General features: G+C 36.6%; 2 protein-coding genes across 2 annotated transcripts in view; both read left to right on the top strand.

The window, feature by feature from the left end:
• LOC114650064 (actin-binding protein WASF3-like) overlaps positions 1 to 16159 on the top strand; it is a 146830-nt gene extending 130671 nt beyond the window's left edge. The window contains exons 8-9 of the mRNA XM_028799504.2: positions 906 to 1279; positions 8015 to 16159. Of these exons, the coding sequence (XP_028655337.2) occupies positions 906 to 1279; positions 8015 to 8172 (532 nt within the window). The 3' untranslated portion in view covers positions 8173 to 16159. The remainder of the gene's footprint in view (positions 1 to 905; positions 1280 to 8014) is intronic.
• cdk8 (cyclin-dependent kinase 8) overlaps positions 1 to 17616 on the top strand; it is a 1217851-nt gene that overhangs the window by 461216 nt on the left and 739019 nt on the right. The window lies entirely within an intron of this gene.

The raw sequence follows: 17616 nt of genomic DNA, 5'->3' as shown, positions 1-17616 counted from the left end.
CTTTGAAGTTGGTTCTGAATCATTATTGACTTCTAAATTGTTCAAAAAATGACTGTCATAGTGCCAGCATTGCCTGCTGTTCTGTGCTTTTACTTGTTTCCTGTTTATATCTTTCTGTTGCCCACACTATTTATCTGCTTATTCGGGTATTTCTGAATAACTTTCCACAAATAAAGCATTCATGTTTTCTTTCCATAGAGATGCATGAACAAAAAAAAAACGACATTATTGTAGGATTCTGTAATTCAGTATTTAAAGTGATTCTTAAGGCTTATTGTTTGTGTGTTTCAGAATCATGGGAAATGACTGTGAATCCCTCACTGTAGCTAATGATTGGGAAATTTAGCTAATTAGCGCACTTTATATAATATTGGTCAGCAAATATTGAGTTAGGCTCATCCAAGTGAAGTATGGTCTCCCAAAAGACTTTTCAATCAATGTTTCCTGAGTCTTGCCCTGGGGCTTCCTCACTGCTTGTATTTTTTTATTGTAACCAACTGCTTCAAAGCATATTCGTTCTTTATGCTTATTAAGAATTCTTGCTTGCCTGTTTTCTCTCTGAGCTCACTCTATAAGTTGTGAAATACTCTACTATGTGCATATGTGTTTTTGTGGAAAATAGAAACATGCTCAGGCTTTTTAAGGGTGTGTTTATGTCTTGCTTTCTTATTTCTGTTTATGAAACTGGTAATTCATTAACAAAAGATAAAGTCGATTAATATGACAGAATCATGTTCATTTGTATAATTATCTTGCTTAGTTTTTTAATTGAAAAAATAAAGACCTTTTTAAATAAGTCAATGCATTTATTTATTACATTTTCCTTCATGGAAATGTTACGAAATGTTTTATTTTATTAGTATCTGTCTAGCTACAATAATTCTGTTGTTACTATTTCCTTACAGTCTGTCCCCAGCTCAGATCATGGAGTATTACAGCTCTGGAGGTCCCCCACCGCCTCCTCCTGTTCCAGTGATTCCTTCAGCTCAGACAGCATTTGTTAGCCCCATGCAAGTGCCTAACACACCTAATGCTCATTCTGGACCAATGACTGCTGCTGGGTATGGTGTGCCCCCACCTCCTCCACCTGGGCCCGTAGTAACAGCACCACCACCTCCAGGACCTCCGCCCCCTCCTCCACCTGGCCCACCTCAGCCTAGTCTGCCTCACACAGCATCACCCTTGCATGGCTCTTTAGGGCTAGAAGCCAAAAGAAATGAGGTTCTTCCGCATCCTGTCAGTGATGCCAGGAGTGACCTTCTGTCTGCCATACGTATGGGTGAGTAACCTTGACTTACTGTGGTATAGGAAAAGAGAATATGAGCTACTAGCAAGTGAGGATACTGTAGTTGTAAAGGAAAAAACACTAACTCCCATGGGTTGTCTGTTTACTAAAAATTTGTATTGTTTGAGTAAACTGAGAACACATGGCAAGATAGTTTTCAATTGTCTTGACTTCAAAATAGTGTATGGTCCATCCTTTACTCAGTAACAGTTTGAAACAAACAATTGTTATTTTATATATCTATAAGGTTGTGTTGTATACATTGTACCAAAACACTTCACTTGAACACTAACACGAGATAAGTATCATTCATGACTGTCAGCTAAATACAGCAGTCAGAAATGTAGTGCATTTGTAGATGTGAACTCTTTGCATATTCTTATTTTTTTTCTCTCGCTGTGGTTTGCATGGAAACTCACAATAATCTCCCATTTTCTATGAATATGGAGACATTCTGTATCTATTTTCTTCTTTTTTCATCAAAGAAGCCTAATAATAATAAATAATAATAATAATTCATTACATTTATATAGCGCTTTTCTCAGTACTCAAAGCGCTATCCACACAGGGAGGAACCGGGAAGCGAACCCACAATCTTCCACAGTCTCCTTACTGCAAAGCAGCAGCACTACCACTGCACCACCTATTCAATATGTAATCATTATTTTGGCAAAATGCAGTGATAACAGTAAAATACACACAAAGCAGTCTTCTTCATGTCATGAACTTTATATAAACTTGAGTACTGTACAGTATATATTTTAGTTGGAGATGAGGTTAGTCTGACTTCACTGAAGAAACTGTCTTAGTGCAATTGCCAGAAACATCTCACATATGTTAAATTTTGTATTAAGTATGCTTACATTTATTAGAAATTATCATAGTATTAAATAATGATAATATTTCAAGTAAGTGTGCTATATCTTTGTTTTGTTGATTAATCTGTGGAAAGCACCTTGAGTTACATGTAACTCCAAGGGTCAGGAAACAGTTTATTAAGCAGTGATTTGAAACCTGTAACTTCTAATCAAAATAGTGCTCTAAAACAAAGCTTTCTCAGGTGTCTTTATTTTTCAAACAGGTTCTAACACTACATTAACTGTGCAGCCATCTTACATTACATGGCTGGTAGTCCAGCCATGGCCCGGCTCTCATGGCATGCCTAATATCAGACGCAACCATAGCATAGCATTACAGCAGATGCACAAAATGTTAGTGCCCATGAGAATAAGAAACACAAAATTGCAGCATCGAAGAAAAAGTAATTTTACACAATGGTGTTGATAATGCCATCACTATCATAATGGAAGAATTATAAACAAATGATAAAATAAAAATGAAAATGATTAACATGTTTCTGACAGTTTGGTCCTGAACAAAGGGGTTAGAGGAAATGTGAGCCTGCCCATGTGGTATTCCCCTGTCTTAAGTATTTGTAAGCAACCACAGTTCTAAAGTTAACTGATCGGGAACCCCAGTGTCACTTCTTTCTAGCTTCTGATTTGTAGGTCTTTTCATCAGTAGAATGATCAGCATAGAATGAGGTCAGCCTGCATTTTCTGGGTTGGATCAGCCCTTCCACTGGTGCCTGAAAGTCTGGTATCAGATTGCAAGTCTCTATTGATGAATAGCATTGTGTTTACTGTCAAAAGATATTATCGTATTCTCGTAAGTGGTGTGGAAATTTTAGAGCCGCATGGAGTAGTCAGTTACTTGATCTGTGCACATTTTAAGTCTTGGAACTGTGAAGTGCTTTGCTGGTTTTGGCTGATTATTGAGTTAATGACAGAAAGTGCCAAAATAATATGTAATTCAGATCATCCATTTTGGAATATTTGTGAGGTATGGTAAGGTAGTCTACAACTAACGCCCATTCTTATTATTACATTTTTACTTTAACAATTGAATGTGAGTCTGCACCATTGTAGTCTAAATCTCTAGTAATTAACTTCCACTGCCTGCCCATTTAGAAACACTTGGCTATATTGCGAAAATGGTCTCTTTGTTTGGTAAACAATATTTGTGATTTATTCACTAATATTGAGCCAATTATTCATTTTCTGAATCCGCTTTGTCCATTACAGGATCATAAAGTCATGAACTTTATTCCAGAAGAATTCATCCATCCATCCATTATCCAACCCGCTGAATCCGAACACAGGGTCACAGGGGTCTGCTGGAGCCAATCCCACCCAACACAGGGTACAAGGCAGGAAACAATCCCGGGTAGGGTGCCAACCCACCGCAGTCCAGAAGCATTCAGTGCAAATCAAAAAGCAACTGAGGATCACACACATATATGTACCGACTGTCACTAACTTAAAGTCAGTGGGGGTTTTATCTTCATGTTTCTCGATTACACAGTTTCCACACTCATAATGGATGTGTCAGTCAGTTAATTTTTTAGTAAGAATTATAGTGATGTAGTTGGACAGCAGTCTCTGCATTTGATATGTTTCCTATTTTCTGTTTCACTCTGTTATTACTTGGAGTTGCCGTGATGATATGATTAAAAATTTTGTGGATACAATCCAGATTCAGGCACACTTCCTTCAACTTACCAATTTTAAGTTGGAGAAATGTCCAGCTGTATCTAAAAAGTTTTATTAAAACCTAAAATTAAATTTGTATAATAAGAAAAATAGTATCCGCTTGGAAATTAAGCCCATACTCCTGCTACTGTGTCTACTTGCAGGTCACGGAGATTTCATAGCTCTGAGGTTTTTTCTTGTTTTCGAGTCATATTTACATTTACATGCTGGCAATTTTTACATAATTCCTATAATATCCTTCCATCGTATAAGACGGGCATGTTACAGTGTACATAATTATTAGAAGTACAGTTATCCAAGTTAAATTCTTTCTGATCTGGCATTAAGCCTTTGAATACTGCATGTTAAAACCCAGGTACAGAAAACATTAGGAGTTCTTTTTTGAAAGAGATTAACCAGAATGTGTTGGTTCAGTGACAAAGTTTAATCACTTGTGCAGTTGATAATCGTGTGGCTCGTGTCTCAGGCTTAATTGTAAACAACTTTTGGGATAGAACTGTTTCACTATGTCCATGTGCTGTCTGCATTTGTGAATTTCCTCGTTTATGACTTTTCACCTTCCCTGTTCAATGCATTCACGTGAAAATCTAGTTGGACTCTTCAGAGAAGCGTGAGGTTACTGTTGATGTGTTACTTGACCGGCCAAAGGAAGTAGTTAAATATAAACTATATTTTAATGTGAAAATAGAAAGCACCCTAGATGTATATCACTTCACTCCAAATGCAATTCAACCACAAAAGTGACTTTTCTGGGTGGCCAAGTTAATTTTTTTATTTTATGCAATTGGTGAAAGGTCATTGTTACTGTACATCTCAACTCTTGAGAATTCAGGTAGCTTTGTTTTCTCCGAATTGTCCATCTTGGAGGTTTGACTTTAGAGGGTGCTGAGACTCTTATTTCCCGTTTGTCTGAAGCATGTGAAGGATTGTTGAACGGCATTTCTGCTTTCTTCAGTTTCACCACTCATCGTAATGTTGTGTATTACTTTAAATTAAAAAAAAAAAAAACCTCTATTTTTAAAATGTTTTTAAGTGTACTATAATATACATATAACAGAAGATTATTAGTATTAGTGTAATATTGATATTATATGGTAGTTAATGCATTTAAAGTTCTTTCACATAATCTGCTTTATTTTTTTTAAAGAACAGAAAGGGACAATTAACAGTTTAATCATGCACTCTGTCATATGTCGAGCCAATCAGCCTCCTTTCTTATAAAATTGTGTCAGATTTTTGTTTGAAATTTGTGGCACATTTTTTCTCACAGTCTTAAAGCAAAATGAATGAATTCACAATGATGCACAAAAAACTGTTGGAATTCTTCAGTAGCAATAGTTGGTATTGATTAAAACATTTTTCCAGCACATAATGCTTGTATTTAATATGACATAAAGTTAAAATCCTTTGTATAAAAAAGCTGGAAGTTATTCCCTGAATTCTCTAAATACAATCTCATTACCCATTTGACTTTAAGGACCTCCAATTCCCCATCAGCTCAGCTCTGCCATAACTATTAAAAAGGTGAAAAGTTAGACTTTGAGAACAGCGGGAGCTGATTTGTGCTGAGGAAATTTTACTATGGTCAGCTTTATGGCGTACTTGAGGAAAACACATGATGGGAAATTGTTCATTTGTGCCAACGTATGTAAAAGTATAGTTTAGCACTGTAGAGACATGCATTACCTAATAATCAACATATGTTCAGACAATTTAACAATATTTCAGTTGCTTTGAATTTTTAAATAATATATCACTTGCAAAGGATGGTCATAAGAAGTTTACCTTTGTACACTTAAGATTTTCTATAGCCTAGAGCCATAAGGGCAAAATGGCAGGCGTCTGTTATTCAGTTTAATATATTATTTACAGAAGAATGTGACCTAAGTATACAGTGGATGCAAACGTTTATGCATGATGGCTGCCTTCAATTCAGACAGCATTTCTTCTACTGTATGCTTCATTTACACTGTGCAAGGGCCTGGGTGTTTGGACTGTGAACAGCAGAGGGCAGCATTGCTCACAGTATTTCTTCTGACTGTCTATTGGACTACAGGGAGTGAAGACAGTGATAAGGTGATTCCCTGGGTTTAAAAAAAAAAGCATGAACTACATATTGAATTACAATATGTTTCTGGTAGCATTAAGATTGTAATGTCGGTTTCATGCTTCTAGATTTATTGAAATAGCTTCAGTAAAGAATTCAAAGTATGCAGAATTTTTTTTAATCATTTACATTATGCTAAGCGGTGTATTGTTCGTTTATGCAAAATGGTGAAGCTTCAGAACTGAGTACAGTATTTCTTCGAAAATGGAATTCATTCCTTTGTGCTTTGTTCTAGCTGCTCTGTAGATCTGCTACATAATCATCTTTAGGATACTTACACTATAGCTTAGAATATAAACCTGCTTGTGGGCAGCAAAGCAGTGCAGTGGTAGTGCAACTGCCTTGCAGGCAGTAAGGAGACCAGGGTTCATGTTTGTGTGGCATATGCGTGTTCTCCCCATGTCTGCGTTAGTTTCCTCTGGGTGCTTCAGTTTTCTGCAACAGTCCAAGGACATGCAGGTTTGGTGGACTGGCCCTAGTGTTTGTGTGTGTGTGTGAGATAGAGTTCACCCTGTGCTGGACTGGCACCCTCTCTAGGGGTTGTTCCTGCCTTGCGCCCTATGCTTCCTGGGATAGGCTCCAGCCCCCTGTGATTCTTGATTACGTGGGCTTTGGTAATGTTGTAAACCTGTTTGTTTGCAGAGCCTGAGTTGATGTCACAGTTTTGCTCTACGTTTGCTTGGTCTCTTCTTGCTGAGGGTGCAGTGGCCTTACACAGTTCAAGTCTGCTGTATCAGTGCATTTGGGGATTACTGTAGGATGTTGTGTAGTTTCTCAATACTTTCTTACCTTTATTATTAGTGTAGCAAAAATATACACAAATCTGAAACAATATTTTGTAAGCTCAGATTTAAATACAAAAATAAGATGCAAGAAGTATGGCAATTCGGTGATAAATGTGAGGCTGAAAAAGTGTAAGGTATTCTATTTTAATAAAAAGTAAAACTTTCAAAGGGGCAGAATTGTTTTTTAGAAAATGAATATGTTTACCTTATCTCTTGTGACATGGATGGTGTCTTCATTATTGCCTTTTGTTACGGTTTATTATTGGAATGACACTGAATGCACTTCACGCGCCGCTCGTGCTTAAAGAGATTTCTGCTGGAGTTTCACATAATTTTAAGTGTATCTTTGTAATGTGTTTTTTATCAAGTCAAGTAACTTTCCTTCTGGAAGTGGTGTCAACAAATGCACATAACATACACATAAATAACATGGCCACACATAAGAGGAGAGTTTTAGTATTATTTACAGTTTGCTTCTGTAATAATTACTTACAAAGACATTTACATGTATTCATTATTATTATTCACACCCCTCCAGTGTCTATGTGTGCTAATTTTATATTGTAAGAAAAATTTTAAAAAAGTGAGCAGTGGCAATACTGGACAAATCTGAAAATGCAGTGATAATCTCTTTATAATTTTGTATGCATCTTTTGAATATGGTGTCGTGTCACAGCTCCAAGAACCTGTGTTTGCACTTCGCCCCATGTGAACATACTGGCTTATCCCAGTGTAAAAAAAGTGTGGGTCCCAGGGTTTGACATGCCACCTTGTCCCGGGCTGTTTTTGTGTCATTCCATGACGCTATGATTCCATAAGTGAGACTGGAAAATAAGTACGTGCAGTATTCTGTTTTGTTTTTTTTATATTACATATTTGATAAAATACAAATAAAATATATATTGAAATGTGTTTACCATTTTCTTAACCACATTCTTCAGTATCTAGACAGTTTCAATCATGCTTGGAGTGGTTAAGGAAAAGACTTCTTGCTCATGAACACGGGAGGCATATGCAGATTCCACAGATCTGGAGATGGAAGTTACTATGCAATGTGCCACCATACTTGGCCATTCAGTAAAATGGAACTAAAGCTACAAAACAAAGAACAAACAAGAGTTAGCACTCCACAAACAATAAACAGATGAATAGCTCCTATGGTACAGCAACACACAAGGAGAAAAAGATCTTAAGAACTTAATGTACTGTAAATTTAACATGTTTGATATTGTACACAAAGACCTAAATTACATATTAATGGTTTTCTTACTCTCTCTTGTGATAGGTATCCAACTGAAAAAAGTCCAGGAGCAGCGAGAGCAGGAGGCTAAAAGAGAGCCAGTGGGCAATGATGTGGCCACAATTCTGTCCAGACGCATAGCTGTGGAGTACAGTGATTCAGATGACGATTCTGAATTTGATGACAACGAGTGGTCGGATTAAGATATAGAAGGCTGCCCACTATTAGACAGAGAGATACACAATTTTGCGTTAAGAGTTTCAAACCCTCACAAAGATCCTATACTGCTGCCCAGTAAAGATATAGTATTGAAATCCTTTATTTTAAATTTCAGCGTATGTTTAATTTAATCTGGGTTATTTTCTGAGTTAATTGACTATAATTTATGTAACATAAAAAAATGAACAGAACAGTTTTTTAAAGCGTTTCTATTAGAGTATGGAAAATAGAGCAGTATAGCAAAGTTAGCTTTTTTAAAATTTAGTAACTTAAGCACAAAATATTAAAATTAACCATTCAGAGGGAAATTTTTAGCTTTGAAATATTTAAGCATTTTCTAGGTAATTATATTTTTGTTTAGACACACAGTATTTGGCATGAAAAACTTTATACACAGAGTGGCAAACACCACTGTCCACTTCAAGGCATACGCCAAGATAAAATGAAGCTTACAAGTGGCCAGTGGCATCAAAGATCAGGCCAGCGTAGTATTTGGTGAATAGCCAATACAGAGATCTTTCGTAAGAATGTTTTTTCACCACTCATGTTAAAGCCAACTGAAATGAAGAAAACAATGAAGCACCTTTATCATGGTCTTGAAATACAATGCACTGTTAGACTAAAACTGTTTTAATCGCACATTTGTTTCAAGGTTATTTCCTCTACTTTGGAATGCTGTCGGTCATCCGTAGCTCTCAGATTTGTCTAGCTTATCATCATGAAATGCACGGTGATGCACAGACTTTCCATTTTCTGTTTCTTGAGCTTTTCGTTTTTGTTGCTTTGCTCTTAAGTAACCTATTAAGCCGTTATGCTAAATACAGTATTATGACTAAATGATTGCCTTTTTTATGCACCGTTAAACATGCTCTCACTTTTTGTAAATGACTCTGCAGTAAGTCAAGGCCCATTGTGCCCAAATTGCTGTGTTATGTAAGCCATTTGCTCAGAGCTGGATGTCATTCAGCAACCGAGTCTGTTTCTGTGAGCTTTGCTGAGTGTTTCTAGCTTATCAGACTTTGCTTTACCAGTTGATGGTGGCTCTGCATGCCTCCAGTGGTCTGCCCCAGGTTTTTAAATCTACCTTTAAACAATGTTTTTAGCATCTCATATAACCTGGCACCAGGTCTAGTCCGTTACCCTTTACTAAGCCTGAATGCCCAGCTGAAGAAAAAGTCAGTGCACTAAGGAGGGTGAACACCAGCATGGGAGTGGGTCTCGCTCTTGGCCTAAATATTAAACTCTCCTTCTCTCTATTTTTTCCTGTGTATGAATCTGTTCTGATGTTACACAAAAATGCTGAGTGCATGGTTATTGCCTTTTATTACAGTTTTCAAGAAGGTTCATAATAATTTTATTATGCAAAATAAACTACATTTCTTTATATATTCAGCCATATCCCAATTCCTGCTTTTCCAATTACAACTCATACATTTCTTTGATCATCTTCCTGTTTTCTGTATTGTTAGATGTACCATTTTATTCACTTTATTGTTCCACAGATTTCCTGTCTCCACTTTTACTGTGATCTTGGGCATCTTTAGGGTTGAAAATAATTGTCATGTCTTGCTCCTTCAAGACTGTCCAAGGCCTTTTTAAGCCCTTCCTCCAGCGCCCCCAAGCACCTCTTTCATACTGGTTATTCTCCCAGTCGTTTTTGCTTCACATGCCTAAAGCTGACTCTGCGACCAAGGGATAGGATAAGGTTAACATCCTTCTTGCATGTTGTAAAAGGCAACTAAAGGAGTTTAGAGTATCCAGCCTTAAACATTTCTGCTCCAATACACCGTGGGGACCCCGTTTAATTCTTTATCTTGACACTTATTATACAGAAAATAACTAACACAATATACACTAAAACACAGAAAAGACTGAATGGAAGCAGTAAACATAAAATAGTCTTTTTATAGGTTGCAGTAGTAATGTTGCAAATGGCTGAATTGCTATAAACTCTCATTCTTTCGTGTATACACACACTGCGTACTCGCTGTAGATGTGAAAGACCTTAGTAATGATTGTGTAACATGTGCTTTAACATATGCTTTTTAAACCAGTTATTGCTTGATTAATGTTACATTGTATTAATTATCCTATTTGCATCAGTGGGATGACATAGTATAGCTGGTTGTAAAACATTTATTGAAAGCCCCAGGTTACATTAAATTCATAAGGCTTGGCAGTAATATATATAATGTGACTACATTCCTGCCTGTTAGGTTTTTAAGCCATAAAATTCAGAATATAAATATATGCTGACTGTCTCGCGTTGAAGCCTTCATTAAAACAGCCGCCCAAAGAGAATATTTTGTGCTTATTCGATAATCCACAACCCGGGCTTGTAAACATACGTAACAACACAGGCCACTTTATTAAAAAGATCATACATGACACAAACCCCAGGGCCTTACTTCTGTTAAAGACAGCCAACAGACGTGTGTTTAACGCCGAGGTCCTACACATGGTGGTACTGCTCACACTTGCTGAAGAAACAAAAAGATTACAATGTGAAAAATGATCAGTTTGAGCAGACACAGAATACTTAACAAAATGTGTAATATATGGACATTGGTTGTTGTATCATTAATGTGCTGTTAAGTCAGAAGTTATCTTGATCCATCCAGGTTGAGGATTGTGGACCACTCAAGAATGTTTGAAGTGACCTTGTCTTATTTATCTAACATTAATAAGTTAACAGAGTATTGTTGACTTTTTAAAAAAATACTGGACACACAGTTGGAATTTTAGAATTTACATTTTAACAATCAGGAAATAGTGCCCATGCGGCAACAGAAATAGTTTGTGAATTTTCATTTTAAAATGAAGTTCTCTGGCATCTTTAATGTTTTTCTTAGGTTTTAATGTATATTTTAAAAATAAAAGCAAAGCATTGTGCAGAACTAAACATACAGCATTCCATACAGAACATATCAAGGCCTTAATGAAAAGTAACTTCATAAAGTTGTAAATTTGCGGTTATCTTTATTTGTACTGGGTTTACTCTGCTGTGCTCCCAGTCTTTCTGTGGTCAGGTATACAGTGAAAAGATCTCCATTTTGTCTTTTTTTATAAGCATATATACAGGTTGCATATGATACAAAGAAAATAAAGAAAACCATAAGAGCATTCCATATAATTAAAAAAAAAACACTGAATCATGAATTGAAATTTTTAGTAATTGATCTAAAGAACCTTTGGTGATATAGGTAGAAAAATCTGTTAAAATGTATAAAATAAATACTCAAAGATCACAGTATCTACTACAGGATGGCCTTCTCCTGCCTATCTTAGTTTAATTTTTTCAAAATGCTATAACAAATCTTTATCATGGTAGTAAAGATTGCAGTCTACATAACAGTGCCTGCATTGTCTTAGCCTTTGTACAGTCCATACGCTTACACTTGTGACACTGAGTAGAATTTGCCTTCTGGGATGCTTGGAGCATGTGCCATGAGTTATTGAATGTAAGTAAAGCACTAATTTAAGTGTACTTTCATCACTATAATGACTTCAACTGCAGTAGCACATAAAAAGGAGCACATTTGATTCAGTAAATTTCAACATTCTTTGTATGACAAATACATGTTTAGTAGAAGGATGTAGTCCATTGCTTTACAGTTTTGCTCTCCCTTTTCCTTCCCATTTTAATCCATCAGTCTGCATTTATTCAGGCCATTCTTCTACTGACTTTAGCTCTCATTATCATCCCAGACATTCATTGCATGTGCTGCTCGGTGTGTGGCTTAGACAATCCATGACCAACGCTTCTAAAAATGGAAAAAAAAAATTATATTCTGTAGGTGCGCTGTTGTAAGAGATCATAAGCGGTTTACTGCAAGAGGCCCTTAAAATATATTGTTTTTCTGGATTGTGGCTTTGTATCTGTTCCAAGATTTATTAAAAGACTGGTCGTTGGTAGAATCAGCTGGTTCACCTTCAGCCAGAAATATCCTTGTGGCCCTTTGCTGTCCTTTTGCACAACTGTCAAAGTTTTATAACATAATGTATATGCACACGCATAAACACACATATATATATATATATTGCACACATGTACATGTACACTTATCTAAAATAGAACTACACATATAACAGAAGACTGGCAAAGTCAAAAACACGTCACTTGCATAATACATGATACAAACAATGTGAGTCAGTAATGTAAACTCATGTCCTCTTTATTCAGGTGTACTTATTTACTGTGAACTTCAGTATTTTGGTATGTGCTTGGAGCATGTTGGATATTGTAAATATATTTTTATTTTATGCTAGTAATAATAGTTTCTTTGAAATGCAAAGTCAAAAGTATACATCACAATACAGGAATTTAATTCAACATGAGCCAGCAAATACAGTGACCTGAATGCTTGCAGTTTTGCTAGCCCATTTAAATTGTTTGCTGTAAACATCATTTTTCTAATGAAATTTTCAGTAGCACTACTAAGATTTATTTATTTTTTGGTTTTCAGTTCAATTTGTTGTTGTGATACCTCGACTGGAGGCAGTGATAGCATCTGACTTAAATTCTGCTCTGTCTGAATCTTATTGGTGTTTTAAATTCAGAGATACTTTTTAACATGAATTATTTGTCTATTTGTCTATTTACCATTTAAGTCAATCTGCAAAAGCTGGTCTTCATAATATGTTTAATCACATTTATTTTTTTTTATTTAATGGTTAATTTTTTGGTAATGGTTATAAAATAATTTATTTTATGTTGCTGAAGTAAATTTGTCTAAGGTACGTTAAGGCTGTCATCTAAACCACTAACTAATCTTGCAGTCACTTCCGAGGCCACACGTCAGCTTTAGCTTGGTGTGTGAGGTGTGCGTCAATAGCAAAGAGACCATGAACATATTTTTTTCCCCTTAATATATTTATTGTTATTTCATATTGTCTCCAGATTGTTTTAATGTCATTAAATGGACAAAAATGTGTTGTTAGGTCTAATTTATACTTGATTTAGAAACAAACTTTTCCTGTTCTCCATTCAAACAGTAACATCCTCTAATTTTATTTTTTGTCTTATATTTTTTTCTTTATAGCTCCTTTGTCATTTTTTTTTACAATGATAAAAAGGAAAACAAATTGCACGGTTATGCTAGGGTGGTCCGCAAACAAACAAACAAACATGTAGAATCATTTCTCCACTAAGCTAATTTTTATCTCTTAGCCCTAGCTTGCTGACTGTTGACATTTTGGACAGATTGGAAAACATTTAGAGGTCGCTCCATTCTGAATATTTTATTTGTATTGCTGCTACTTTTGTGGAGGGCTCTTAACCGGCTAAGTGATTCATAAACACCACAAAAAAATGAAACAGAGAACATTCTAACCCTAAGGTGGAGTTCGCAGATCATTATAGTAATAATTGGAATTTTCTACAACATTCTAATATTAAGTAGGAGTTTCAAGAACATTTTAGTAGTAGGTAGGAATTACTATTTTAGCCCTTTTTGATGACAGAATCCCAACAGAAACAAAAGATGGGACAAAGCCTGCTGAGGCCAACATTACCAGATATTCTTCAACGTCTTAAGCTGAAAAAATTAATCTTAAGAGCTGAAGTTGGAGGATCTGGTAACAGAAAGACCAACGTCCTTCTCTGATGTCCTTATGGAAAAAGGCAAAGAAAGGTCTCTGTCATTTCTCAAGAATGATGATCCAATCTTCAACAAATTTGTGAACTGTCATCACATATGCTAAAAGAGAAGTACATTTCATACCGACAAAGAGAGAGGAACAGAAACAGTTTATTCTTCGATTGGTTACTAACCATTGCAAGAATTTTCCAACTTCATTATAGCTAATGTTATATACCTACAAGTGTGGAGCAGTTGTCTGCTGTTCATTTCAGATGTCCTAAACACTTCCCAATGGAGCAACCTCAAAATGTTGCCTGTTTGTTATAAAAATGATAAAGAATAAACTAGCCTTGTAGAGAACTTGAATCTGTTAGTTTTTTCTTGGACCACCCTACTGTTCTGCACATTAGGGAACTGGGAAATTTTTTATAGAAGCAATCCAAGTAAAATAATTTGTGATTTGACAAACCCCAATGACTTCATTCACAATTATTCAACACAATTGTTAATCCCTTTTTATTTAGCAGTTGTGCCCCAAATCTCTGCCAGTCTCTTTTTTTATATATTGAGCATGGTTAGCATGTGTGTATTTCACAAATCGTCCTGTTGTAAAGGACCCACGTTTGTGGGAGAGAATGAAACCAAGAGCCATACTGAACTAATCAGCATAAACCAAATTTAGCAAATGTCTTGTTTCACCACACAACACAATTTTTGAATTTAGGTGTCTATCAGAGCATCACGAAATATGCTTGTGTAACTCTCAAAAGTTGGTTAAAACTGAAACTAACCTAACCTACTGGTCACAAAGTTGTATCTGTAGTCAGGCTGTTTTTGTTAGCCACTCCAGGAGTGTGCTGGTCACTCTGGTCATATGTTTTGCCTTTGTCGGGATTATTGTAGACACACAATCAAATGTGCTATGGAAAAAAAGACACACTGGACATCTGTTTCACAAATCATGCTTCACTAGTGACCAGCACCACATTGGAGTGACGTTCTCGACAGTCTGGGGTCACTGCTGTCAGTTTTAGAAAGTGAACATGTTGTTTTTTTCAAGTATGTGCCATGGTCTTTTGGAATGTTTGTATGACATACCACACATTACCTGGATGCTCACCTGTCCCTGGCCGTTTTCAGATTCACTGTGTTCAGGTGGCATGAGATGTAAGTGCAGGGCAGTCTGATAATCCACTTCCAGTTTTCCATTTCTCGCGCATCTCTCCCTTTGCATTAAGGAATACGGCATATTTATGGAAGGAGGCTCTGAAGGTGTCCAAACTTGCCGTCACAAATCACATTGTAAAGTATATTAATTCATACTTAAGTGATATCCAGTGCATTAAATAGGGTTTACCTCCAGTTGTGCAAAGAGTAGCACAGTGGTGAACTGTCATAGTACAATGATTATTTGATTTTCATGTGAGGTACCTGTGCTGGTTGTGATGATCTGACAGGACAGGAGTGTTCTTATGTGTCTTCAGGGTGTCGCCACTATATGACGTATCTCACTTTCGGACCAGTCACACCTCCCTATATAGGGCACCACCCTTTCTTTCAGCTCTTCTGACCAGGCTGTACCTCCAGACCCATAGACCAGCCTGCATCTGAAAAGAAAAAGGCTGCTCCCTGATTGGCTGGAAATCTGTCCAAAAGCAGCCACCAATCACACGCAATTATGAACAGGCAAGCATCATAGAGTTGGAGTAAAGCGAAGCTGAGTACTCAGATTGTCGAAGCATCACTCGGTAGCAAAAGTTCAGAGAAGAGTAGAGGTTTTCAGATGCTCAAATAAGGTACCACATTTTCATAAACATTTACTGAATCAAGTAATTTCTAACTTACAGAGTTTTTATGTTGACCATAACTGAGATAATATGTTATGCAGGGAATTCCAAATATTGTATACCATTTTTATATACTGAGCTTTGATATGTAAAATGTTTTCCTTTTTTAAATCTCATTATTTTGATGATATTACAGATGTTGTTAGTGTGATGCAACATTTAATTAAATGGACCTCCATGAATTGTTTTTAATTGTAATTGATTTTAAACCTGTCAAAAAAATCAGTATATTAATTATATTTTAAAATTTGTCTGATTTACTCCTATATGGCATTTATGTATTTCTAAACTGTATAAATATATGAAATGATATCCTGCTTAACAGAACATGGCAGTTTATGATAAATAGAACTTAACTGACCTTTTAAAAAAAATGCTAATCTGTACGCTGTTTATTAACAAGCCGTGCATTTTCTGGGTTATCCTTTTGCCACGCTTACTGTGATGACGATGAACTTGTGTCAGCAGAAGTATTGACATCAATGTTGGGTGTAACATTCACTCTGAATTTCTGACTAACAAATAAAAATGTCTTAACAATTTTCCTTTACCCCATTTTTTTTCCTTCGATTTCCTACTTTGTAACCAGCTGTAAATTTCTCACTGCAAAGGTCATGTCATCAGATGTGTATTGTGTGTTCATTAGAGGAGAGAAGAACGAGCAGCCCAGCGCTCAGAACCAGATGAGATGTTTAGATAACCTGGACCCGTGCTACACTTGGCTTTCTTCCATGGGCAAGACTGTAGCCGTCCTCCTCAGTTCTGGATATGAAATATTTCGTCATGTTCATTTATTAACCAACTGGAATGTGCCCTTTGTGTACTCATGAGGCGCGCTCTACCAGTGTGGGATAACTAAAGACTGGTGAAGCGGAGGATGCAGACTCGAGCATGTGTGAGGACACACAACTGAGCTCATGGAGGTATGTGGGCCATTTACTTGAGTAGCAGAAAAGTTAAAGACAGAATAAATGTGTTAACCATAAATGTTAGGGTGAAATGCAAAGTTAAAAAAAATCAAAGATAGAATGCAACAAATCTACCAAGAAAACAAGAAGTGAGGACAACTAACCTGAGGAGCATAGCGCTGACATGACAGGCCAGTGGAGGTTTAACAAGCCACAAGTGATACCTAATTAATTTGTCTCAGCAAATGGCGGAGTCCAAAAGTGTAGTGGTGTTTGACAGTATTGTTAGACGGAGTCTCCAGGGATTATTGTGGGTGATGACAAAACCAGGAGATAAAAACAAGGACCAGGATTGTCATCAGTGCCTGGCAAAACCAAAGATCAGAAATATTATGAGCAACCAAAGCACTGGGGTGAACCAAAAACCAAAATAAAAAAAAAGAATAAAATCGAAACAAGCCTAGCACTTAGCCTACTGCAAAAGCAGTTACCTACACTAAACGTCTGAGATTCACTCAAATGAAGGGTAATCTCAACCGGTGGCGTCACCGTATTCATACCAGACGTTCTGTATGTGTCACAGACGCTATGACTGCAGTCACATGACACATTAACTCATGTCACATGAATTATAAACAGGATGAAATAAATTTGTATCAATCCTAAATGAATTCCAAATAATAAAAAGCCAGGTTTGGTCTCGTTCGTTTCAGGATGTCTGAGACAGAACTCCGTTAGCAGCAGTGTTATTTTTCCTTTTTGTTTTATCATCCCAAGGTATCCTGTATTTACCCAACCTGAGTGGCTTCAATTACATTGTATGCAAGCATATATAAGCATGAGCGGCAGAAAAAAGGCTCAGAAAGAAATGGAAATGACAGATAAAGCTTCATCTGAGTCTAAACAGGCTTCATGTTCAAGGTACGACCTGCCAGAGACTGACCTGGAACAGATAGGCGAAAGCACGGATCTCCCAGGACCTGATGCTGCTGCATCGTCTCCAGCCGAGAACGAAAGTGGGAGAGAATGTGCAAGCAAGTCAGACCAGGAGTACTCGCTGATTCCAGAAGGTTAATTGAAACTGTAAATGG

Source organism: Erpetoichthys calabaricus, chromosome 4, assembly GCF_900747795.2.
Source record: "Erpetoichthys calabaricus chromosome 4, fErpCal1.3, whole genome shotgun sequence".
Classification (NCBI taxonomy): Eukaryota; Metazoa; Chordata; class Cladistia; order Polypteriformes; family Polypteridae; genus Erpetoichthys; species Erpetoichthys calabaricus.
The sequence above is the reverse complement of the archived record's forward strand: the minus strand, read 5'-3'. Positions and strand labels throughout refer to the sequence as shown.